Source organism: Callorhinus ursinus, unplaced genomic scaffold, assembly GCF_003265705.2.
Source record: "Callorhinus ursinus isolate GAN/ISIS: 27379988/994484 unplaced genomic scaffold, GSC_fseal_2.0 scaffold2, whole genome shotgun sequence".
In the NCBI taxonomy this organism is placed as follows: Eukaryota; Metazoa; Chordata; class Mammalia; order Carnivora; family Otariidae; genus Callorhinus; species Callorhinus ursinus.
In genome coordinates, this window is record NW_027397064.1 from 30,110,174 (window position 1) to 30,134,537 (window position 24,364).

Consider the following 24,364-nt stretch of genomic DNA (forward strand, 5'->3'; position numbering starts at 1 on the left):
ACATTAGGAGGACACCGGACAAACTTGAATACAGCCTGAGGATGAGATGGCAGCAATATATCAGTGTTAATTTTCTGATGTTGGGGGACGCCTGGGTGGCTCAGTCGTTTAAGCGTCTGCCTTCGGCTCAGGTCATGATCCCAGGGTCCTGGGATCGAGTCCCGCATCGGGCTCCCTGCTCAGTGGGGAACCTGCTTCTCCCTCTCCCTCTGCTTGTTCTTTCTCTGTCAAATAAATAAAATCTTTAAAAAAAATTTTTTTCTGATGTTGGTGGTTGTATCGTGGTTATGGAGAAAAGAGTGTTCTTGTCTATAGGAAATACACACTGTTCCGGGGGTGAATAAGGCACTGGGCCAGAAACTCACCGAGGACAAGAGTCCTTCTGCTGTGCTTCCAACTTTTTTATAAGTCTGTGGTTCTTTCAATGTTTAAAAAGGAAAAAGAAAAAAATGAAGAGCGACTGTTCTGAGCAGTGTAATACCTTCAAGACAGCCAAGATTGCAAGTGCTAGCTACAACTAAAGTAACCATTTCCTTCCCCCCAAGAAAACACTGTGAGGTATTTTCAGTTGCTGAATATCAAATGTTTATTCCTTAGTTTCCTACTGCTGCTAACATCTATTTCATGAGTGGCTCCTCTTAAAACAAGTCTTTATTTCACAGAAATTGTATCTTTTAATAATCCACTTTGAAATGTCCAGTGCTGAGGATGCTGCTGCAGGGCACGGTTTAGACAACCAGGATAGGTGGACCCCACATGAAGGCTCTACCCCCGCTCTAATCCCCCACCCAGCAAGCTGCAAACCGCCCAGAGGACACCTCTGCAGAGCCAACCAGACTGTCCGAGCCAGCTAGAAACAGAACACCATACTTGATTCAAATTACAAATGCAGTACTGTACTGCACACATCCAGCATTACACACGCTTACAACAACCTAAGTGTGCATAATGACATATCTGGTCTTGCTTTTAAAGAACACTATAAGCAGGCACCTACAAATTTTAAAACTACTAAACAACCCCATTTTACCTAAAGTTAAAAATGTTGTTGCACATACATTGGCTGCTTCAGAAGCATTGGGCATGGGAACAGAAAATGGAGAAAATATTCCAGCTAAGACTAATGACATGTTATATGTATTTAGGAATCTTTCCAACCAAATTGTATTCAAAGGAAGCCTATCTTGAAGGGCCAGGGCCAGTTTCCAGGCTGAATGGTTCCTAGGAGAGGGAATCATGTTGATGTTCCTTGATACATCTGTGCTTCTTCCCAGAGCCTGGAAGTACAAATGCAGGTGGACTCACCATGGTCCCCAGGGTGAGAGCAGATGGTTGTCCTGGGCTCAGGGGAGTCTCTCAACCCTTGGAATTCCACCCAGGTCTGGATGGCTGTTCCAGGCTGATGGGACCATTTCAACCTGTCAAGCCCAGAGGTCAGCATGGCTGTAGTTTGGAAGCGACCTCCAGGAACTACAGCTTTTCTGCTGAATGGGTCATTGGCTCTTTCTCCAGGACAACGCTTGACAGGGAAAGATGGTTTTGGGTTTTTTTGTTTGTTTGTTTGCAATTTTAATATGATCTACAGAAATAGCCTGGCTTGTAATTAATAGCACCATGAAAACATAGATAATGGTAGAAAACAGAATCATACAATAAAGTCCCTTCTGATGCTGGGCAATTTTTTTTTTTTTTTTTTTTACACCACTGATGTGGTCGAAACAAGTCAACAAAGTAAATCATTTTAACTGAATTTGGGAAAATAAGATGTCTTTCTGGAGCAAAAATATTCTTATAGGGAGAATATAGGCAAATGATATAATATATATTTAGTTGCAGCTAAATGAATATGTATTTTATTGAGAAGTAAAGGGGAAAATGTAGATCTAGCTCCCTGCTCAGAATGTCTGTCATCAAGTGGTCATGTAGAAATATTTTAAAAAGGAAAATTGAAGGCAGATGAAGGCATCTAAACTCTTGGAGTGGGGGACTGGTGTTCAGAAGTTTGAAAAGAGTACTGTGTACTAATGTATTATAATAGTCCAGTTATATGTCAACACCTCAGAAATAGCTACAATTCTGAAGCATCTCGGTCCAGTATCTCATTAAAAAGGAATGCTCATTCCTACAGGAAGAAGAGGTAGTCTGTTAGTGAAATGTGGACAGACACTGGCCCTTGGCTGCCCATTTGCTTTGCAGATTCAGTATCCTTGGCATCTCTTAAAAATATCTGTAGATGTGTTTGTTTTACTGGCTGGTGCATTGCTAGAAGCAGGTATGAAGATCTGGAATTCCAACCCAGTGAGGTCTATTTGTTGAGCACACACAAGCTGGGCTTTCTATAAAACTAGTTGCAAGAGGGTGTCTTGATAACCCCACAGTACTGAAGCAACCTGTTAAAATCTCTTTTGACTGATAGAGTCACTGGTCCAGATTGAACAAAACACCAGCAGAAGATGTATGTACTCAAATCAAGTCTGACTCTCTGTGGTCCAGGGAACGTGGCAATCTTGCACTTCATGTCAGGGGAAAGCTGGCCAGTAGGGTTCATGCCTGGGTGCCACAGAGTTCCAAATTATGAGTCACACCTGTAACAACATGCAGCACAACATTTTTAAAAGCACTCTATTCCAATTCCCTTCAACAAGTTTGTCCCTTTCATCTGCCTCTTGTACACACGCACTTGCCATCAAAACTCTTCTTTATGCTTCAAGACTCACCACCAGTGCCACATTTTCCATGAAGTTATTCCCAGCCCACTCCTGACTCCTGTAACAGACGTTAGCTGAATGCTACACTTCACTTAATTGAGTACTTTTGCCACTATCACATGATTCCACCCTCTCTACAAACACATCAGCTTTCCCAGTGACATTACAGACTGAAGACAAGGACTCTCTTGAGTCTCCCCTCCCTCTACCCAACACAAATTACTCAGCACAGTATTAATGCATAAAATTATCATACAATAAATATTTGACAGAGGTGCTGAGGCATGCTCTGCTTGAAGCTGTGTCTGCTTAGTGGTTTCAGAATACAGAGGAGAGACCCTACCTACCCTCAAGAAGCTTACACTCTGGCCATGTTCAGTTATTACACGTGGTAGGTGGGGTGTGAAAATGTCCACCTCTGATTCCAGCCGCAGCTGGGATAGACACATGCTGCCCATCCTAGCACAATAGCCCCACCATGCATTTCTCTGCTTTCTGCCTCTGGGCTTTCTCTGAAGACTTGTGAGACACTCTTCCAAGCATACAGCGTTGTTCCAGGTGCGTGAGGGAAAGCTCGTGGGGCCTGCCAGCAACCCCAAGCCAGTGGGGACGGGAGCCAGTGGATAGATAACCACACTTGCCACCCCTCAGAAGAATGATTCTGGGAGACCTCTGAACACTTCTCAGAAGTTCTGTGGCCTCCGGCTGAGATCTCAGTAATGCAACCTTCATTTGCTCTTCCCTGTTGCCTGTCTCACTCTCCCTGCTCCCTCACCCCTTTTCCCTGGCGTCACCTTCCAAATAAACCACTTACACCCAAGTCTCTGTCTCAGGGTCTGCTTTCAGGGATCCAAACTAAAACAGACACATTATTATAAGCACAGAGACGAAAAGGTGTTGTTGTTGTTTTCAATAGCAAAGCCATGAAACACACGTTCTTTGCTAGTGACAAAGCTATGGTAGGAAATCTCTAGGGAGCAAAAGGAATCACCGAATGCCCTGGGCATCAATTTCTCTCACCCAAAAAATGAGGAGATAGCCTGAGGATCATTAACTCCCTTCCCATGCTTTAAGTCCATGATTGCAGATGCTGTTTGCATGCCATTTATACAAGACCTTCACCACTAAATGGTGGCAAAAATTCAGGGGCTTCCATCTTACTACATTCTTCATCTCGAAGGCATGAGCCTTACAAATTTTCCACAAGGAATGCTTCAAACTTTCTAGATGCTCCTCAGCTTAACAACCCTTGAATTGACAATATTCACTCTGAATGGAAAAAGTCAAAGTCACACCTAACTGGCCTTGTGCAGTCAGTCATCCAAGACTCTCTGACCTTGCACCTCCTTTTCATCAGAATAACACTAGCTTCCCCAACTCCTCTTTCCACTGGGGAGCACCGGCCCAGATCTCTCTTCCAAATCTCTGTCCAAAACCCTCCTCCACATGTTTGTGCATCTCCCATGCCTCGCTCAGTAATTTGCACTTCACTGATAGCCAATAAATGTTCATCAGGTGACTTAAAGAACTTCTTACCAAGGAAGACTTAGACTCATCCCAGTTTCTGAAACAGCGATTGGAAAACTGCCTCGATACAATAGTGGCTTATGAATCTTTTGCTTGTTTATTTTTAATAGTGGCTTACAGACATTGTTTGTTTCCAATGTACTGCAGAGAATATAAACTTAAAGTGAAAGTTCGGAATTTCACGGAAAAATCTAAAACTGGGCCTTAGAGACATTTGCCCTTCCTCTAAAATAAACCATGAAAATTCCAGGCTTAAGGTGAAGAACGCTCTGCTCTGCCCAAAGCCCCAGATGGAGCGGTACCTGGGAATCCAGGTTTTTTGGCTGTGTTCACTGCTGCCATGAACATGTACTCGCTGTTAGGGTCATGCACACTGGATCGATATTTCTGGAAGAAAAGTCAGAAACATGGTTTGTCATCAGCTCTTCCTTATCTCCATCCCTGGTCCTTTTTTTTTTTCTTTTTCTTTTTTTTTTTTTTTACTGTTTTCTATTCTTGGTTGAAGTGATATGTGACAAAAGCGTTAGGATACAGCTCAGGCTCCTGACTTGCAGCTAAGTAGGAGAACAACATGGAAAGGGCTTTACATAAAGAGGCTTCTGCCAAATTTCCTTCCCCATTTTTGTTTTTATTGTTCCTTCCTCTGTAGATTTCAATCATGGGATCTATCTCACTGTCTTCCTTCTTTCTCTTTCTTACCAAATTCCATCCTGGCACAGATATACCCACGGTCTGGCCAGTGATCACACTGTGGATCTACTTGGGTATTAGCATACTTGTGTAATATGCAGAATGGTGTGAGTTCTTTCATTGAGAATCTATGTTGTGAACAACTGAAAAGAAGATCCCTCAGCACAGAAAGATTATTTTGTCACTGTCAAGTTATCTCCCTAGCTTTTCTGTGGTGTTCTTTTTTTTTTAAATTTTTTAAATTTTTAAACTTTTAAAAATTTTTTAATTTTAAAGTTTTAAATTTTAATTTCAGTTAGTTTACATACAGTGTTATATTAATGTTCTTTAAAAACACAGTCCTAGCAACTTACCCTGGGAAGAAGCTGGCCATTTCCTTCTCAGCTACTATTGACAGCTTATAAGACTTTCTCAGTGATTGTTTAATCGACAAGTTGAGGGAAACATAAAACGGATTGTTTCCTCTTGGCCCTGACTCTGGAAGCTTAAAATCAAATGTGCAGCCCGCATGCAATAATTCTTAGAAATCAGAAGCGTCTATTTTTATGTTTCAATCTTCGTCCTGCCTTTTTGTGTTTTCTTGGCCCCGATTCCCTTATCTTTTTTGAATAATAACAATAACAGCTCTCTCTGTAAGCCATCAAATCCTTTTTTAGACTGAAGCAGCTGTAAAATAAATAAGCTTCTCTGCCAAGTTAGTAGTTTAATTAGTAGGCATATCTTGTGGAAAAGAAATCGTCTGTCTGTTAATCGAATTACTCTGGCTAGAGCAATATGTGTTTTGACGAGTAAATAACTACTGATATTCTTCAATAAAGCAAATGCAGGAAGAAATAGACATCGCTCACCTTTTTTGTAAGCCAACAAAGAAATACGCATCCAAAAATATAGACTCCAGCAAAAGCTGCACATCCTATGGGTAACCAGAACTTCAGTTGGCAACAAGTCTGTGATTCTGGGTTCGAAAAGAGACATGTTAAGGGAAAACTGAGAGAATCAAATCTCCTCTCTCAGTGCTGAATCACACACAGGTTCTCTTACCAAATTTAAAAAAGTGATTTAATCAAATGGAGCTTGGCTTCATTACAATCATGGAATCCAATAAATTGTAAATAACATCATCTCTCTACTATAGCAAGAATTTAAAAGCTAAAACCTAAAAGACTCTATGCACACATATGTTTACAAATGGGGTTAATAGAAAGGACTTTTTTTTTGTCCATATTTTGGTAGAAAAGTAAGTAGGAATAGTAATGGCATAAAACTATTATTTTCAATCATCTCCTTCCATTCCACAAACCAAAACCTTAAACTTTATGTGAATAGAGGCAGTGGCCATTAGGCCATGGATTTGGGTAATTAGTCTTAATTTTTTTCCTGATCTCTAATGACATATGCATTTTAAAGACAACATGATCTATTTCTAACATAGCAGTCTACATGATCAAATTGCATATTACTGATTAATATTAATTATTATTAATAAATGATCCCTTGCATATTTTCATAATCAATGATTGTCATCAATTGCACCAAAGTGAACTCTACAAAAGATACTTATTTGCTTGTTTTCATTAGTGAGAAAAGTCATTAAAATACAAATGTACTCGAGTCTGAAAGATGAAAACAATGTCTTACCATAAACATTCAGATATTCTCTGCTAATATTCTTTTTTTGAAAAGGAGGAGGATCAAAGATTGACAGTTCACAGGAGTAGTAGCTAGCATGAGAACTGTCCAAGTTATTCAGAAAAAAAGAGACACCATCATTGGATAACTGAGACTGACAGAATTTTGGTTTCTTAATGGACACTGTGTTTCCACTTTCCTTTGTCTTAGTGAGATCACAGAGTACTTCCGTCCCTTTCCGCAACTCCATTTTAAATTGCCAGACAGTATCACTGAATTTGCATAAAATTTGTACACCTCCATCGTGAAACGTAAACATCTCAGACTTGGCAGAATCATTGATTTCTCCTGAATAAAAAGGAAGAAAACAGAGCAAAAGTGACATTTTATGACGATGTTACTCCAGTAATTATATTTGAACACACAAGTAATCTCTTCTTTTCATACAGTCACCTCTATTGCACCAAAATGAAAGAATTTCACAACCAAAAGAACATGATAGGGCACCTGGGTGGCTACCCAGTTAAACGTGTGCCTTTGGCGCAGGTCATGATCCCGGGGTCCCGGGATCGAGCCCCGCATCGGGCTCCCTGCTCCGCAGGAAGCCTGCTTCTCCCTCTCCCCCTCCCCCTGCTTGTGTTCCCTCTCTTGCTGTGTCTCTCTCTGTCAAATAAATAAAATCTATAACAACGAAAAAAAAGAACATGACAAAAATAAAACTGTGCCCTTGAAGAAAAAGCCTACACAGAAATTTGCTTGTTATATGTGAACATATAATATGTAATATATTAAATAATATATTTACATAGTATAATCAGAGATGTCGCCTGCCCTTTCATATTGGAGACAGATGGAAAACAAATAAATACATAGTAAACCATCCTAATTAATACCAACAATGGAGTACTGTTCAAATAAAGGTGGTGGGGTTCTATTTTTGTTTATAGAATCAAATAATGCCCTTTTTTTTTTAAAATTGAAATTGAAGGAGAATTAGCACTTAGTCAAACAAAGGAAGATTTGGGATGAGATCTGGGAAATAATGTAGTTTAGGAAAAAAATTAAAAAGTGAAAAATAGCTTAAACTAAAAATGAATGATTATATATAAATATATATTTACATTATACCCTCCTGCCAGAGAGTAAAACAGCAGATGAATCATTTTCAAATGATAGCAATATGTCTTTTCTGAACCTGATCCATTGAGAATTGAATCAAGATCTGATGACAATAGTAAGGCCCGAGATTTTTGTATACTTTTTCTTTCTTCTTTTTTTTTTTCCAATAAATTTTAAGCTTACAGCAAGCCAAAGGTGTTTTTGAAAACTACATAGGGATCACATGAAAAAAGAACGGAAAAGGTTTTAGCCTAGTTGCATATTCTGAGTTACTGGATTATAAGTTCAAACTGCTCTCTGCTTTCCTTTTTTCTTTTTCTTTAATATAAAAGTTTTTCACTGAAATTGTGTGGGAAAATTATTAGCATGACAGTTTTTTGCTTATGTTTTGAAATCTCCCTTTATTCCTAAAAAGAGTATATAACAAGTATAATGAATGTTTAAGGGAAAAAAAAGTTGCCCAGCCCTACGGTGAAATAAAAATGCTATTTGCATATATTTGCTTTTTACCTTCCAGATACATGCTTTATATAGCAAACATATTACTTTGTGTTCTGCTATTGTCGTTTAATGGTATATCATAAATGTTCCATTTTTTACATAGTCATCACAAGTATCCTTTTTAATGATTATATATTAGGACATAATATTAATATTTAATTTGTTAAAGCATTCCACTAAGGTTGAATATTATGGTTATTTTTAGCATTTTGCTTTTACGACATGTGGCCAAAATGTTTAAACATGATTATAACACTATGTGTTACCATATCGCTTTCTGAAAGAACTCCCATTTGTGAGAGGACTAGCGTTAGGCAGGTGGATTCATTTGCCACAACTCTGCTGGCACTAGTTGCCTTGATTTTATTTAAGATTTAGCACAGTTATTCTCCTTAATATCTATAGGCTTTAACTTATGGCTCTCAGATTACAAGGGAAATAGAGTTTCCACTTGGGGATTTGATTGTGAAAATATGTACAAGTGTTCTAGTTTTTCAGTTATGGCAGTCCAGATCCAAACAAATTCCCACACCAAAACAACCAAAAATGCTGAACAAAAGGGTCTAAAGATATTATTAAAAGGCTTAATGAGGTTTCACAAAGAGGAGAAATTGGTAGGTTAAATTTGAAGAACCAGAACCCAGAGAGATGAGCAGAGCTCAGAAGTTGCTTTTACTCTGAGAGCATTCGCTGTTCTGCCAGGTTCAAGCTTTTGTTTATATGTCTCAACTTCCAGCGTCTGCAAAGCAAGAAACCTAGAAGAGACTCTCCTCAGTAAGCTGGGATCTCAAAGGGTTTCCTTCTTGCACTACGGTTAAAGCCAGAAGAAACCAATCTCATGCAGATTATAGCTCACCTTCAAATCACTTCGATGGTCCAGAAAACCTAAAACCTAAATTTTGTTTAAGGTAATTTTGGATTATTATTACCCCTAGGCTTTTGATAGTAAAAATGCAACTATTCCAGGAAGAAAAGATTTACATCCTAGGCCTCAAATCCTATCTGCAAATAATATTTAAAAACAATGACATGCAAGGAAACAAAACAATAGAAACAACAGACTACAGAAACAACCCCCCAAAAATTATATATTTGAATTATCAGATCTCCAAAATAAACAATTGAGCTTACTACATTTAAGGCAATAAAAGACAAACTTGTAATAATATCTGCAAAGCACAGGAAACTAAAAACAACTAATTTGAAAAAGAATCAACTAGAACTGGTAAAAAACCATAGTAACTATGATTAAAAATTCAATGGATAGGTTCAAAGCATATTAGAGCTAAAGAGAGAATTGGTGAACTAGAAAATTAGGTTGGAAAAATTATTTGAAATGCAGTCCTCATCCAGATTTAAGAATCCCAACAAATCACAAGCAAATTTTTTAATTATGCACGTCTAGACATATCATAATGAAAGTCCTAAGAGCCGCCGTAGAAAAGAGACTGATTACCTTCAAAGAAGGAACTATCAGACCATCAGGTGATGTCTCAGCATTAACAATAAAAAGTAAAAAGAAAAATAGTAAAGGTATATGTAACGAGAAACTTCAATAAGTGAAGCATGCATGTTATTCTTGCATAATGACTAAAAGAATAGAAACAATGTATAACCTAAATGGACATCACAAAATGCAACCTAATGATTTGGGATAAAGGGAAGGAAGTGTTGGAATCAGGAAGGAAAACACAGGGGTGGAAAGGCTTCTAGGTGCTGACAATGTTTTATTTCTTGAGCAGTGGTGATTATGGGAGTAAGGTAGTATGCTTTATAATGATTCATTAAATTGTATATATATGTTCACTTTTCTGTGTAGATGTTTTGTTCTGGAACACAAAATTATACAGAAGGAAAAATAACACTTGTTTCATTTTAAAAATAGAGGAAACAACGTAGGCAAAAGGCAAAAAGGAAAGAACTGATAGCATGAGCATAGGTGTAGTCTACATTAGATTCAAAGGAAAGGTGTTTTTGCTTGGGGACTTTATTTATCTGAAAGTAAATTATGTTGCATGACTATCGTTCTGCTGTTTATGTCTCTATAGCCTGCTGCCAATGATAAAATCAGTGGGCTCGTTCTCAGTTTCTTTAGAAATGTTCAGAGCACATTTCCCAAGGACTTTAGAATGACAGCAAGTAAACCACAAAGAGATCTTGGAGCAAAAGTGATTGTGGCCACCATGTAAACACACAGAGATGCCCTGTCTTATGTTTCTGAAGATGTTTTGTCAGCAGCTTCCCTTCTCCGCCCCATTCCCACACTATGACCCGTAACCCAACACAAGATGAAATATAATAGTCAGCAGTGCAGAGTAGTGGAAGTACAATATGGTGATTCCCAAGGAAACGTGAGGAAAATTCTGGTCTTGCCATTAGCAAGTCCGTGACTCTGGTACCCTTCTGGACTTCGGCCTTTTCATCTGGGAAATAAAGAAGTGAGACCAAAACATAAAATTCTTTCCAACACTTACTCTCTAGGGATCCAGGATCAAAATATATCCAGAGGAGACTGCAAACAACCAAGAGAGCTATTACTTTGTTGTTGTTTCCATAATTCTCTCCGTCCCAGCATCTTACTGGGGATTCCAGGGAGTCAGGAGAAATGAAAATGAATGAGACGTTCACATTCCCTGTAAAAGTATTTAGGTAGGGCTAAGAAGACTATCTAAGTCTTTCTTGAGTGATAGCGCCAAGGACGTGTGCCATTAACATTAGAGGAGTAACTGGGGATTCCAAGTTCATTTCTGCTGGACGCTGTGACTTGTTCATTTTTTCATATTTAATCTAAAAACTTCCCCAGGTGAGGGGCACCTGGGTGGCTCAGATGGTAAAGCATCTGCCTTTGACTCAGGTCATGATCTCCAGGTCCTGGGATCGAGCCCCATGTTGGGCTCCCGGCTCAGCGGGAAGTCTGCTTCTCCCTTCCCTCTGCCTCTCCCCCTGTTCATGCTCTCTCTCTGTATTTCTCTGTCTCAAATGCATAAAGAAAATCTTTAAAAAAATTTTTTTAAATAAAATAATAAAAACTTCCCAGGTGAGCTTTTTATTATGAGATGTAGTGATAAGACACCTGACTTATGTCTCTACATACCTAATGCTTAAGCTTTTCATCTGGAAAACCATTTGACAACTCTAAGTCTGCAATTTGAATGTTTTCAATTAAAGGAGCCAAGTATGATATTGAATCAATTACTTCATAATTACCTTGGCACCTGTAGAACAGATATGTTCAAATACCTAATTACAAATGCTCCTTAGCCTCTGATGACATGTGAAAAAAATAGTATCAAAGGGGATCATTTCTATACCCATGGCTAAAGCATTTAGTGGATCAGCAGACAATGTAAGGAAAACCTGAATATATTAGTTTCTTAGCAGAAACAGCTAGAATCTTTTCTCCACCCTCCCTGGATGTTCTCCCCATCTCCAAATCTAACATTCAACAGGGAGTGCTGGTATCCCTAGCACCAATTTTTTTAGCCAGTGTTTATTTTGATTGAGTATCAGATCTGTTTGGTCAGTTCTTCTGCCATACTGGAAGTTAAAAATTGTGAGTATTCCCCTCACCAATTTCTTTCTCCCTGTTCTTTTTTCCTTTCTCTCAGCTTAAATTTTTTTTTTCACATACCACCTCTTAATATAAAATCATCCTCCATGGGATGCCTGGGTGGCTCAGTGGGTTAAGCGTCTGCCTTTCCACTCGAGTCATGATTCCAGGGTCCTGAGATCGAGCCTTGCATCGGGCTCCCTGCTCAGCGGGGAGCCTCCTTCTCCCTCTGCCTCTGTCATTCCCACTGCTTATGCGCGCTTGCTCTCTCTGTCAAATAAATAAAATCTTTAAAGAAATCATCCTCCAAAATATCCCTTCTCACAGTCTTTGATATGTTCCTCACCCTCCCTAACATCCTATCTCCATCTCCAGTGCCCATAAACTCTCATAGACACTGTCCATGTTTCAGAGCCCCATAAACACCTTCTCCTTCACATTTCCTGTAACATAATTCAACCTCCACCCAGTATCATTAACAATCAGACCTGGTAAACTTAGAAATTATATAGCAAGTCTAATTCTTTTGTTTAGACAACTGAAGATCCAGACAGGTTAGATTATTTGTCTGAGGTCATACAACTTCTTGGGTGCATAAAAGATTCTGGGTTCAATCTAAGGTTGAAGTGCTACTAGCAACAACCAAGGGAAGTGTAATGGAAGTAGGCAACCACATGAAGCTAGATACTTCATGATCACTACAGACTGACTCTCACAGGATCCTATTAAAATCTGTCTACAGGAAGAAGGGCTAATTTCCTGTACCTATGTTTTATGTCTGGTAGAGTCTATCCACTACTCCTGCACCTAAACTTCAACTGGGCCAAACCAGCATCATCTCTCTGTAGGACTACAAGAGTCTCCTAATTTTCTGCTCTCACTCCTGCCCATTTACCATTTATTCTCCTCAGGGAAGCCAGAATCATCTTTTAACATTCACAGATAGTGTCATTGCCCTGCTTATAAAACATACATCTCGCTTAGAATAAAATCCAACTCCTTAGCCTGGTTTCCATGACCCGCATGACCTACCTACCTCTCTAACACCATTTTATACCTGTCATTTACTCTACTGCAGCCATACTTCTCTTCTTTCTATTCCTCAAACATAAGCAACTGGTCCCCTGGGCTTTGAATTTGTTGGTTCTTCACCTGGGATGTTCTCTTAGATCTTCACATGACTGCTTCTTACTTTTTCAGCGACGATTGACCACTCAATCCAGAGTACACCCCATGTCATTTTCTATCATATTACCTGAGAGAAAGTATTTATCATTGTCTGAAATTATCCAGTTTATTTATTTACTTGTTTATTGTCTGGATACCCCACTATAACATCAGCTTTAAAATCAGGCACCTGTTGATCTTATTCATCAATCCATCCCAAGTATCTACAATAGCACCTAGTATGTAGTAAGTCATAATAAATATTTATTGGAAGGATGGACAGATGAACAAATGAATATGTAGATCTCAGTGATATTATAAATCTGGGGAGATGAATAGAATATATGATGTAAAAACCAAAAGGCACTTAGAAATGATCCAGTTAAGCCTTTCATTTTTTATTTACATTTATCATGCTAGACCGGAAGCAGAAAAATTAGTATCTTGCCCAGGATTACACAGCTCCTAACTGGGACATGATCCCATGATTAGCTATGCCATGTTGTCTTTCTTCCGGAAACAAGTACGTGCAGATGTATAATCAAGCAAAATGTATAATCAGTCAATCAATCCCCTGAAATGGAATGTCAGATTCTAATGAAAATTCTGTCTGAGCTTCAAAGAAACAGGTTCTTGATCTGTAAATATGCACTAGGTTCATAAAGACTTGTTTAGATGATTGATGATTCTCTTGACTATTTTTTTGTCTATAGAGGAGAGGACAAGTTTAAGCCTGGCTGATAATTTAGATCCTCCAGAGTACACACTTCTTAAAATTGTCCAATGTATGACCACAATAGGGATCCTTGGACCAATAATTTTTCCAATATATCCAGATGTTTCGTAACCACAGCATGTGGTTGTGATAAAATACCACGCTATATCTTTTAGCATTTAATACATTATTAAAAACACAATAAAAATATGTTCTCTTGAATCCTGGTGATGGGTCTTAAAATCTGAATATTAAATATTAGTTTTTTGTTTTGGGGTTGTTTTTTTTTTTGCTACCATATCTATGTACTTCCCCGTTGGTACTCCTAGATTATGAGAACTCTAGAGAACAGGTACTGTCTTCTTAATCACATTGACTACCATGTCTAAAGAATACCACCTTCTCAATAGAGGTTCAAACCTGTTAACTTCTGCTAACTATGATTTCTATAACCTTACTCTTGACATCAATAGACTAATGTTTTCAAGAGCAAATTCAGAGTCTTTGCATTAGGTGATTTCTTTTAGGTTTTCAAATTGTTTAAGGGACAAGAAAATTTGTATCTCCAGGGCAAGAGCAGTATGGGGGCTGTTAAAAAAAAAAAAAAACAAAACTTGGAAGAAATGATTATTCACCTGAGAATTGTACTGTGGCTCAGAAGAGTTTATTTGTAAATTGATTCTTTTAATATCTAAACTATTCCATTTCTTCAGTATAAGATGGTCTTGCTAGAATCCATCCTGTCAGGATTCTTTATAAGCAGTTGTATTATCCCCCGTTGAAAATCTTTTTGGCAAAAACATGTTAGAAAACCCACACAATTGCAGAGGCTGTGAGACTAATCAGCAATTTGACTTCACTCTCCTTAACTCTAGACTTCTAACCACAAACCTCCACAAAGATCTCAGAGTGATAGAAAGATAAGATCTCCTGAGTTCACAATTTATTGATAGTGCTTATTAAACATATTTTCTGTAATCAAACAATAAGCTTTAGCTTAGCACGGCACATGAATGTGACATAAGAGATGAAGTTCTAAAAATTGCAATGTTTATTTAAGTTTTGTTACATTTGATCTTTTACTAAGAAATTTTGGCTTTTAAGAAAACCTGCATTTACCACTTGTTTTCACCTTTCATAAGAGCATTGTCATTTCTTATAAGTCTATTGGCTAAAACTTAGATTTTTATACATGCATCTTTTCTATACTTACATTACTATTCAAAAACATCCATACTCTAAAGAAGTGACTGAAGTCAGTAGGGAGGACAGGCAAAATAAGCCCAATCTGATCTAAATTCTGTTTTTTTTTTAGAATTTATTTATTTATTTATTTGAGAGCATAGAGAGAGAAAGCATGAGAGGGGGAAGGGTCAGAGGGAGAAGCAGACTTCCCACTCAGCAGGGAGTCCGATGCCAGACTTCATCCTGGAACTCTGGGATCATGACACTTCACCAACTGAGCCACCCAGGTGCCCAATCTGATCTAAATTCTTAACATTTGTAGAAAAGAAAGACAAAAAATGTGAAGAAAAGTGGGGAGAAAATAAAAAAGCCCAAAGAGCATACACACACACACTAAATGTGTGTAATTTTTACTCTCCAAGGAACTTTGTAGGGGGGAATAAAACAATCTTTGGTCCTTTAAAGTGTGCATCTTATTATATAATAAGAAAAAATGGAAGATTGATTTTCTTCTAGTAAAAACTTTCTTTGTGAAAATGGAAGAATGCCAAATAGGTTATAAAACTTTGTAGCAATATTCATGAAGTAGTTAATTTACAAACAAGTTACTTGTTAGTGAATTCATTGTCATTGATTTGAAACTGTCCTAACAGGGAAATCACAGGAGATTAAATGAACCCAAGTCTCTTCCAAGAAAGGAAGGAGAAAGAATTTTATGGGCACCCAAGAATATCCACATTATTTCCCATCCCTCAGCTGCTGTGTAAAGCCCTTTGGGCACATAGACAAGGCATTGGCTGGGTGAACTTGTTACATTTAAGGCTCCAGATCCCATTTCTACTCCAGTAACCCACACCTTCATCTCAGCCACCCCTTCCCTTGGCTCCCACCCCTTATTTCCAATTTCCTTTAACATCTCTGTCTGATTTCTTCTGATGATCAAGAGTAACATTTCCAACCTGAACTCAGTAGTCACTCCCAAACTCAAACCTCATCATTTAAGGGAGTCACTAGTCTGACCCCTCTCCCTGACTCTCCTGATCCAATTGTTCACCAAATCCAGTTGACTCTAGCTCAGAGATATCTCTTGAATTCAGTTGCTTTTCTCTATTCCTATTGCCAATCCAGGACCTTTTTTTGTCTCCGCTCATCTGTGGAAGCTTCTTGACTGACCTTCTTAAGAGGATTCTCTCCCTTTCCAAGTCCATTCTCCATGCTATTCCCAAAATTGTGTTTCTAAAAAGCATGTCACTCCCCAGCTTAAAGTCTCTATTAGATTGTGGCTTATGAGGTTAAAAAAAAATCAATCGTCTTTTAGCATGACACAAACTCCTTTCACAATCTGTGGACCATATAGGTTCAAGCCATACTAAACTTTTTGGCCATTCTTCTCATATCCTTAAACTATTCCCATAAACTAGAATATCCCAGGACTTCTTTATCTTCCTAGAGACCCCCATTCATTCTTTATGAACCATTTTTAATTGGTCCCTGAGATTTCAAAGACTCTTATCTCTAAGCTCTCAATAACACTTGGTTTACACCAGTATATTTATAATGTATATCAGCTTAGATCATGATTATTTTGTCTGTCTTCCTCATTGAAACATGAGCTTCACAAGGATAAGTACTGTAGTATGGTCACCTAAATCATCCCAGGATCTGGAATGTATTAGAAGCTCAATGAAATAAGTGAATGCATAGAAAAACATGGAGGCTGACTATGGTTGGCAAATGTCCCACAATGGACTGAGGAGAAAAGTGAGAAAAGCAGAGCAAGAGAATCTGTTTACTGGATATTGGAGAACACTTGTTTCCCAGTCCAAAGGCAAAGATTCCAACTGAATGATGCTCAGACAATTCTCTGAAGCCTAATAGGTCTGGAAGTTAAATAAATATTTAAGCTTTCAAAAGCTTCCAAATAATAATATAACAACAACTTGTATGCCTTGAGAGTTTCTCATGCATTGAATACTGTGTTAAATGCATTACATGAAACATACAATTTGATGTTCATAACAGCCTTTTATGTCAGATTTTCTATTTTGAGGAAACTGAGGCTTGAATAACTGCCCCAAGGTTATCAAGCAAATATGTGGTGCAACCATAATATGAACCTAGACAATCTGAGACCAGAATCCACATTCTTAAGGAGTCTTTTAGTCCAATAATCTAGTCCAACCCCCTAACTTTATAGAAGCTAAAGCACAGAAGCCTAAGAGACTTGCTGAAAAACAAGAAAAAAGAACAAGCTTCTAACATTAAATTTGACTGGGAAGTTATATTCAGGTATTTCTTTTCCTTCCAGATGTATTATGTATATTAACGTCGCAAGTACTTAAAGTACTATTTACATTGATGCCACATATATATTCTGTGATTTAAAAAGTTGTCATACACCAAAAATATATAAAATAATTTCTTAGATATGAAATTACTTTGTGCTAAACACACTCATTTCTCTAGACATACTCATTCATCAACCATTATGTGTTGAGTTGCCCTGTGTATTTGAATCTGCAACAAACTCTAGCTCCTTGCTCTGGCAAGATCTAAATTCTTAATGATTATTCTGAAACTTATCTGCCTGTAAACATGTAAAAATATGGATTCACGTATGGAAACTTTCCATCATTAAATAAGTACAAACAGGAACTACCATGAGATTTTTGCTTTAGACCTGGATAGTACAAAATAAACAAAATTTTAATTATGCGTGCACTAGACGTTTTGTTTGTTTGGTGGTGGTGGTGCTGAATCCTAGGAAAATATAAATGTTGGCTGCAAAAAGTTTGATTTCTCAAATTTAAGACAGCTACATTTAAGTGATCTTCAATTGCTTGTTGAAGGTGCCATACCTATGTCAACATGGTTCAGACAAACAAAAGATTCTATCAGATCTAGTGGTTGACAGAACCAAAATTCTTGAGTCTGTCATCCTCCCTAAAGACAACTTGGTTTTTCTTAGCTTTTCCTCAAGCCAAGTAGAAACAGGCATCAATATGTTATACATGACCCAGAGGAGGTCCACATCCCCAACAATTGACTCTCTTTAAATTTGCAAATCTTGGTCTGTTTTGATCAACCTTACATGCTAAACCAGTGGGAAAAAAATCACGTTTTGACTAACAGTTTTCATTTGTGTTATATGTTCTCTATGTACTTAAGATCCACTTTCCAAAATACGGTTTTGAATTTTCATAAGGTTTCAAATGCCGAAGGTCTTATTTCACTTAGGATGACCAAAAAGTGCCATTTGATAGACTCAATTTATTAGAATAGCAGTAGCACAGAGATGCCTTTTATGCAGTAAATGTGGCCCTTTCCTAGGGTATTGAAGGCAACAGATGATTTTTTAATTTTTTTTAATTTATAAAGTTTAATAAATCCTTTTACACATAAAATTCATATCCTTAAGATAGGAAAGTAGCATAAGTTGTGGGTTTTGCCCAGTTTACAACTGTGACTATAGAGGCCAATTTTTTTAAGTCAAGACTATGTACTTTACAGTGAGCAAAACTAAGATGAGAATTAGGTCCTCTCTACACACCTACATTCTGTTTCTACCAAAAAATAGGAATATGCTGCTAGCAATTTAAAAACTATAATATTCCATTTCACCTGAGGGAGTTGCTAATAGCAATGGCAAGTTATGAAAGCCACTATGTTCACTAATAATGAAAAATCAAGGCACTCAAGATCTTACATGAGAATAATAGCTATTCTTAGAAAGAAGAGAAAAAGACAAAGAAAAAGATATGATCAAACAACAACTACAACTACAGGGAGAAAAATATCCCTGAAATTTAAAAAACAAAAAGCAAAACAAACAAACAAACAAAAAAAACCCTTAAGTCTACAGATTGAAAAGTCTCACCCAGTCCCAAGCAATGCTCATGGAAATCTTCACACAGCGAGGCATATCCTGGTGGAATTCCTGAATTCCAATATTGAAATAAATAGCTTACAAGATTCTAGAGAATTTTTTTGAGTTGCTTACAAAAGAATAAGAATCAGACTAGCAGACAACACTTCACCTGCCATCCTAAAAGCCAGCAGACAGTGTAGGGGGATCCACAGACCATTAAGAGAAAAGACTTCAGTCCAGAAATCCTATTCCCAGAAAAGATATTAGTTACCCATCAGAGGAAAAGAAAGACCTCTTTACCCATGCTGGAATTCATAGAATCCAGGGTATCTGAAGAAAATAATGGAAGTCTTCTGATCACCGTATCAGAACAGAGATCACAAGACAGGAGCAGAAGGCGAGCGATGCTGTCACTGAATCGGTGAAGGAAGCATCAAGAAGGGATTCTTAAAACAGAAGAGAAATACTGTAAGAGGAAACTAGCAATGATCTGCAATTATTATTTCAACAAAGCCCAAGATTGGGGTGGGGGTGCACTAACAGGACAGCATGAGAGTGGGATGGAAGAACCTTCAGGTCAATGGGACTGTGGGGTCTGCACATCAGGCAAGGCCATGGTCATTATTTATTTTAAGCCAATAATAAATAAATAGACATTCAGGATTCTCTGAACAGAATGACTTACTCAGTTAAGAACTGTAGACAACCTTCCAAATTACAGAGGCAAAGAGGGAAATTAAAAGAACCAGACAAAAAAAGAAGATACAATAGCAAAGGAAAATAAATAGAAATAAGCATAACAATGAAGAGATAGAATCAAGTACAGGCTTATCACACTGAATGGGAATGGCCTGAATTCATCTATGGGGGCAGGGGGGTTAACAATTTGGATTTTTAAAAATCCAACAAAAATACTTGAAGGATTTTATAAGAGGAAAAACAACTATAAACAAAATGTCCATTAACAAGGTGCTAAATAAATTATAATTAAACAATATAATGGAATACAATTAGTTATTAAAAATAAAAGGTAGCTCTATATGTATGGTTGTGGAAAAATCTCCAAGATACATAGTTAAAACTTTTTTAAAAAAGCAAAGTGCAGAAAATAATGTATATGTTGTTAGCTATCCAAAAAGTTTGATTATAATCATATCAGATTATATAGACAGAATATTTCTGGAAAGACACAGCAAGAAACAGGTAACAACAATGGTCCTTCAGAGAGAAACGGGAAGTCAAGTGTGCAAAAGAGGCTTACTTTTCACTATATACTCCTTTGTACTTATTAAATTTTACACCATATACCTGTATCTCCTATTCAAAAATAGAAAAATAAATACAAAAAGTTTTTAAATTTAAAAAAAAATACTTGAAGGGAGTTGTGGGAGGAGCTGAAGGTCGGCTTAGATCAGCCAACTTCTCTCTGAGCTCTGGGGAGGAGCTGATCGGCAGACACCAGAGGGTTGTTTTTCCTCAGGTGACGGAATTCTGGAATCATGGATTGGATGGCTTGGAAACAAAAGCAAGGCTGAAAATGAACCTGAGGGTTATTCTCCCAGCTTCCTCCCAGAACATATCATGAGACGTGCACGTTTATTAACCACCATCTGACTTCCGTCATTCCCACTTATTCGCAGCCTCCACACTGCTTTCAGAGTGGGTCTTTCTAATATCAGAATTCATAAGGTCATCCGTATGTTTCTCATTGCCCAGAGGTGTAGAAAGAGGGTCTTCTAAACAGAGGTAGAGGTTCACATTTTTTCCAGATCCTTTTACAAAGAGGAGCTTCCTATTGTTCCAGAATCATTAAAAGAAGATGGCTTTGTTAAATTTTACACTAAGAACAATAGTTAAGAAATCACCAAGATTTCCAGCCTATTAACTCACTAACCAAATGCAACACTGATGAGCATTTCTCCCCTTTAAGATTATGTTATAGATGGTTAAGCGTCTGCCTTCGGCTCAGGTCGTGGTCTCAGGGTCCTGGGATCGAATCCTGCATCAGGCTCCCTGCTCCTTGGGAGCCTGCTTCTCCCTCTCTCTCTCTCTCTGTCTCTCATGAATAAATAAATAAAAAATCTTTAAAAAAAAAAAAGATTATGTTATATCTCTTGCTACGTCAATGCAATGTGGAAAGTGTGAATATTGGAGTCAGATATATTTGTGTTCTAATCTTGGTTCTGCCATGAATTACTATGTAACAAATCACTTAGCCTTCCTGGTCTGAGATTGTTCAAACATCCACTGAAGGTAAGAATACTTAACCTTTTGGTGGGATGAGAAAACCTATTTCATTGCGAGGATTAAAAATATGCCAAAGGAAAAGACCTGCAAGTGCTTGGTGTAGGCTCTGAAAAATGAATAGGTGCTAGATAAATGTATCGTGATGGTATTTTGAACACGGAGACAGTTAGCGATTTACAATCTCCATTTAGTCACTCATGCCTCAAACAAAAAAAAGGCTTGTCACGTGGCAGTTTTCTGTGTGGTGAGAGTGAACGTTGGTTTTATTCCATTAGAGCCGAAGATGAATATCATTCTAGAAGCACAATTTCTTCATCAGCTTAGTCTAGTAACTCAAAATAATTCTACCTAGGTTGGATCTATCCTTCCATAGAAAAAACACAACTGTTAATTCAAATCTCAAGCTGATAATAAGCACACTATCAACAACCATAAGTACCCAAATGGGTTTAGCATATTGGGATACCTTTTAGCAGTACAAAGCCCTCAATGACTTGTCCCAATGTTCTTGGAAAAAAAATCCAAAATCCTTTACATGGCCCATATAGTCTGAATGGTATCTGGCCTCTGTTTTTCTTTCCAGCATCATCTTGTACCATTCCAAACCCTTCTCTTTCTGTGCTCAGGCGCATCCACCTTCTTCCAGTCCCCTGACCTTACTTCATTTACTCCTGCCACAGGTCCTTTGCACTTCCTCTTCTCCTGGTGCGGAGTGTTCTTCTCCCCCTCATACCATGCTCCCCATTTACTCCTACTTATCCTTCAAATCTTAATTCAACTGCCATTGCCATAGAAAAGACTTTGATGAACACCACTCCCCAGCCCCACCCACGTACGCACCCAGGCTAAAGAGGCTTCTTTGTTACATTCTGAGTTCTGCCTGTAATTATCAATTCATGGGATTATTTGATTAATGTCTCTCTCCCAGCCATTCAGTTAGCTTCCTGAGAGCAGGGACTGATGTGGTTTTGTTCATCATTGTACACACTGCAGCTTTCACTGTACCTCCTGTATGGCAAGTGCTTGGTGCTGTGTGAATGAATGGCTAAGTGAATGAATGAATAAATGAATATCAATCCCAAAGCTATTCATTGTTATTCATGCTGCGAAAAGATTTCACTGGGTTGTAGACAAGGTATAAACAAGCAAGTACCCCCAAACTGACTTTGGAACTTATAAGTAGACTCTAATTGTTCATTCTTCATTCCTCTTTACTTAAGAGCATTTGAATCACCTTGAACTACCCCAAGATGAAACATTTGACCAATCTGCTTTTGCATTTTAATTCTTTGGAGAGAAAAGTAAAATCTATTTCTTTGTATCACTGCAAAATTTATGTCTAGATAAGATTATACCTACTAGATTTCTGTTTTCACTTTTAGTGTTAATAGAAATTTCCAACTTAATACAATTTCACTTTGCTTTTGCCAGCCTCAAGAACATGGCTCAGAGTGAAAGATAGAAGTAATACAGAAGTGTACCAAGTAAGAAACAGCAGAAACACGTTTTTTAGTTGAGTTGTAGGTCGCATTATTTAAATCGTTTAAATAGTCTGATATATACCATCTAAGAGAGAGAATTGAGGACTTCAGAATGGTGGTTTGCTTTGCTTTCATGTCTCCGGGGGCAAGGGAGACTTTTTACAGCATCTGCTATTCCCTGGCCTTTTAGAGGGACCCTGACACTTTGTGTCAGAAAAAACTCAGGGGCAGCCTGGACATTTCTGACAACAGATCACCCAGATAAGATTAAAATCAAAATCCTTTTTTTCAAAGCCCTTCCATTTTATTTTCTCCTTCAAAAAGAATTCCCAGCCCAGATGCCAGAATTATTTTACTTTCATTCAGTTGACACAAGTCATTTTGCCTTTCATCTTTCTGTGAGAACAGTAAGCCACTCTTCTACTTTCTCCACCAACAGGTAACTCCAAGCAGGTAATTTAAAATTTTAATGGTCTGAGGAGACAATTTTTTCTTCATCTTGAAAAACACAGTATTAAAGGAAGCAGTACCAATTCAACACCATCAGCTGCGACATGGAGTCACACACCCTAAGCCAAGCGCTCAAGCTCTTCTGCAATTGTTCCTCCTTTCAAAACCAACCAACCAACCAACCAACAAACAAACAGCCCTTCTATTGGGTGTCTGATCTTTCTACCTTTGGTTTTTCTTAACGTTCACTTGAATGATAACTTAATAAGAAATAATCACTAGGCCACTTACCTGTTAGGGCTTCAACTTGAAAGCAGAAGAGAAGGAAATACCAGAGGTTTGATTTCATGTTTGCCAGAAACAGATGCAACCCTCTCCAGTGTCCAAAGCTGATAGTGAATTCATGTTCTCAACTGTTTTCTATTTGCTGGAAAGGAAGTGGGTTTTGTGAGGGTTTATGTAGTGTCACACTTACCATCAAGGCAGGGAGGTGTCTCTCAATTGATGTCAGTGGCTATATGTGAGGCATTACTGTTTACTGTTTATGGGGGTTCAGCTTAATCAATTGAATTGCTGATAATTTTGAAAACAGAGGGAAACTTTACCCTCATTCTGGTTCCAATAAAATGAGAGAAAGAGACAATGCCTATTTTCAGAATCACCCTACTCCCCTGAATCAATAGTTCCTGGGGATAACAGGATCTAACAACAGCCAAATGATAAATAATATGTTTTTTGATACCATTCTATCTTCTGCTATTCGCTCCAGAGAAAGAAAACTTTAGAAACAGGACAAGAAACAAAGGGAATTATTACAGAAATGGAAATGAAGATATATCTGGAAGAAGAGTGACTTAGGAATTGGAGAAATATTGACATCACATCCACTGTAGATTGTAATTCTCCAAATGATGGGGTCTATTTTAATCCAACTTAAACTCTGTCCTGCATATTACAGCAGAGTCTGTAGAAACCATGAATTGTGTACCTATAGCCTCAGATGAAAGCAAGAAAGTTGAAAAGCCAACCCATGGCCTCTCCATCTCTGCAGGGAGCTAGAACATACAATAACAACAGTAATAATAATATAAATAGGTAGATTTGTATGTATGTAAGTGTTTATATGGAGTATTCATCTTAATGTAAAACATGCATAAAATTAAATGTAAAATAATATATACTTAACATGTATAAAATAGAATATAATATAGCTAATACTATATTAATCCGGATTATTTGTGTATGTGTATTTATATTATGTTTTATACATGTATTAATTCATTGAATTCTCCTAACCATTCTATGAGATGGGGACGACTAATCTCCCATTGTACGGATGAGAAGAACTGAGGCACAGAGTTGTAAAGTACCAGCACAAATCAAATAGCAAGTGGCAATGCTCAGATTTGGACAGTCTGGCTCCAGAGTCCTCACTCCTAACCAAAGCAGGTACAGCTACTCAAGCCAACCATCCAGAGGTCCGAACCAGCTTCCAAGATGCTGGATCCAGGTTGCGTTTCTGGGAAA

At 37.8% G+C, this 24,364-nt stretch overlaps 1 protein-coding gene across 3 annotated transcripts; it reads right to left on the minus strand.

Moving 5' to 3' along the window:
- Positions 1–561: 561 nt before the first annotated feature.
- On the minus strand, positions 562–23,280 carry ICOS (inducible T cell costimulator). Of its 3 annotated transcripts, none has more exons than XM_025892850.2 (6): positions 23,129–23,280; positions 10,649–10,807; positions 6,564–6,902; positions 5,774–5,880; positions 4,538–4,622; positions 562–2,585 (listed from the first exon to the last, which is right to left on the minus strand). In XM_025892850.2, exons 1-6 carry the CDS (start codon positions 23,184–23,186, stop codon positions 2,545–2,547), a joined length of 789 nt encoding a protein of 262 aa, XP_025748635.1. In that variant the 5' UTR covers positions 23,187–23,280; the 3' UTR covers positions 562–2,544. The 3 variants fall into 3 exon arrangements, with proteins under 3 accessions (XP_025748635.1, XP_073735765.1, XP_025748640.1); XM_073879664.1 differs by lacking the exon at positions 23,129–23,280 and adding an exon at positions 18,931–18,949 and having other exon boundaries at positions 10,649–10,753; XM_025892855.2 differs by lacking the exon at positions 10,649–10,807 and having other exon boundaries at positions 23,129–23,279.
- Positions 23,281–24,364: the final 1,084 nt, after the last annotated feature.

What these genes read in the sequence shown, in the direction of transcription:
- ICOS (XM_025892850.2), bottom strand. Translation starts at nt 23,186, where the DNA reads ATGAAATCAAACCTCTGGTATTTCCTTCTCTTCTGCTTTCAAGTTGAA. An exon ending in TCAAGTTGAAGCCCTAACAG is followed by an intron (nt 10,808 to 23,128) that starts GTAAGTGGCCTA and finishes ATACTTTTACAG; the next exon opens with GGAATGTGAACGTCTCATTC. An exon ending in TTTGTTGGCTTACAAAAAAG is followed by an intron (nt 4,623 to 5,773) that starts GTGAGCGATGTC and finishes CTTTTCTTCCAG; the next exon opens with AAATATCGATCCAGTGTGCA.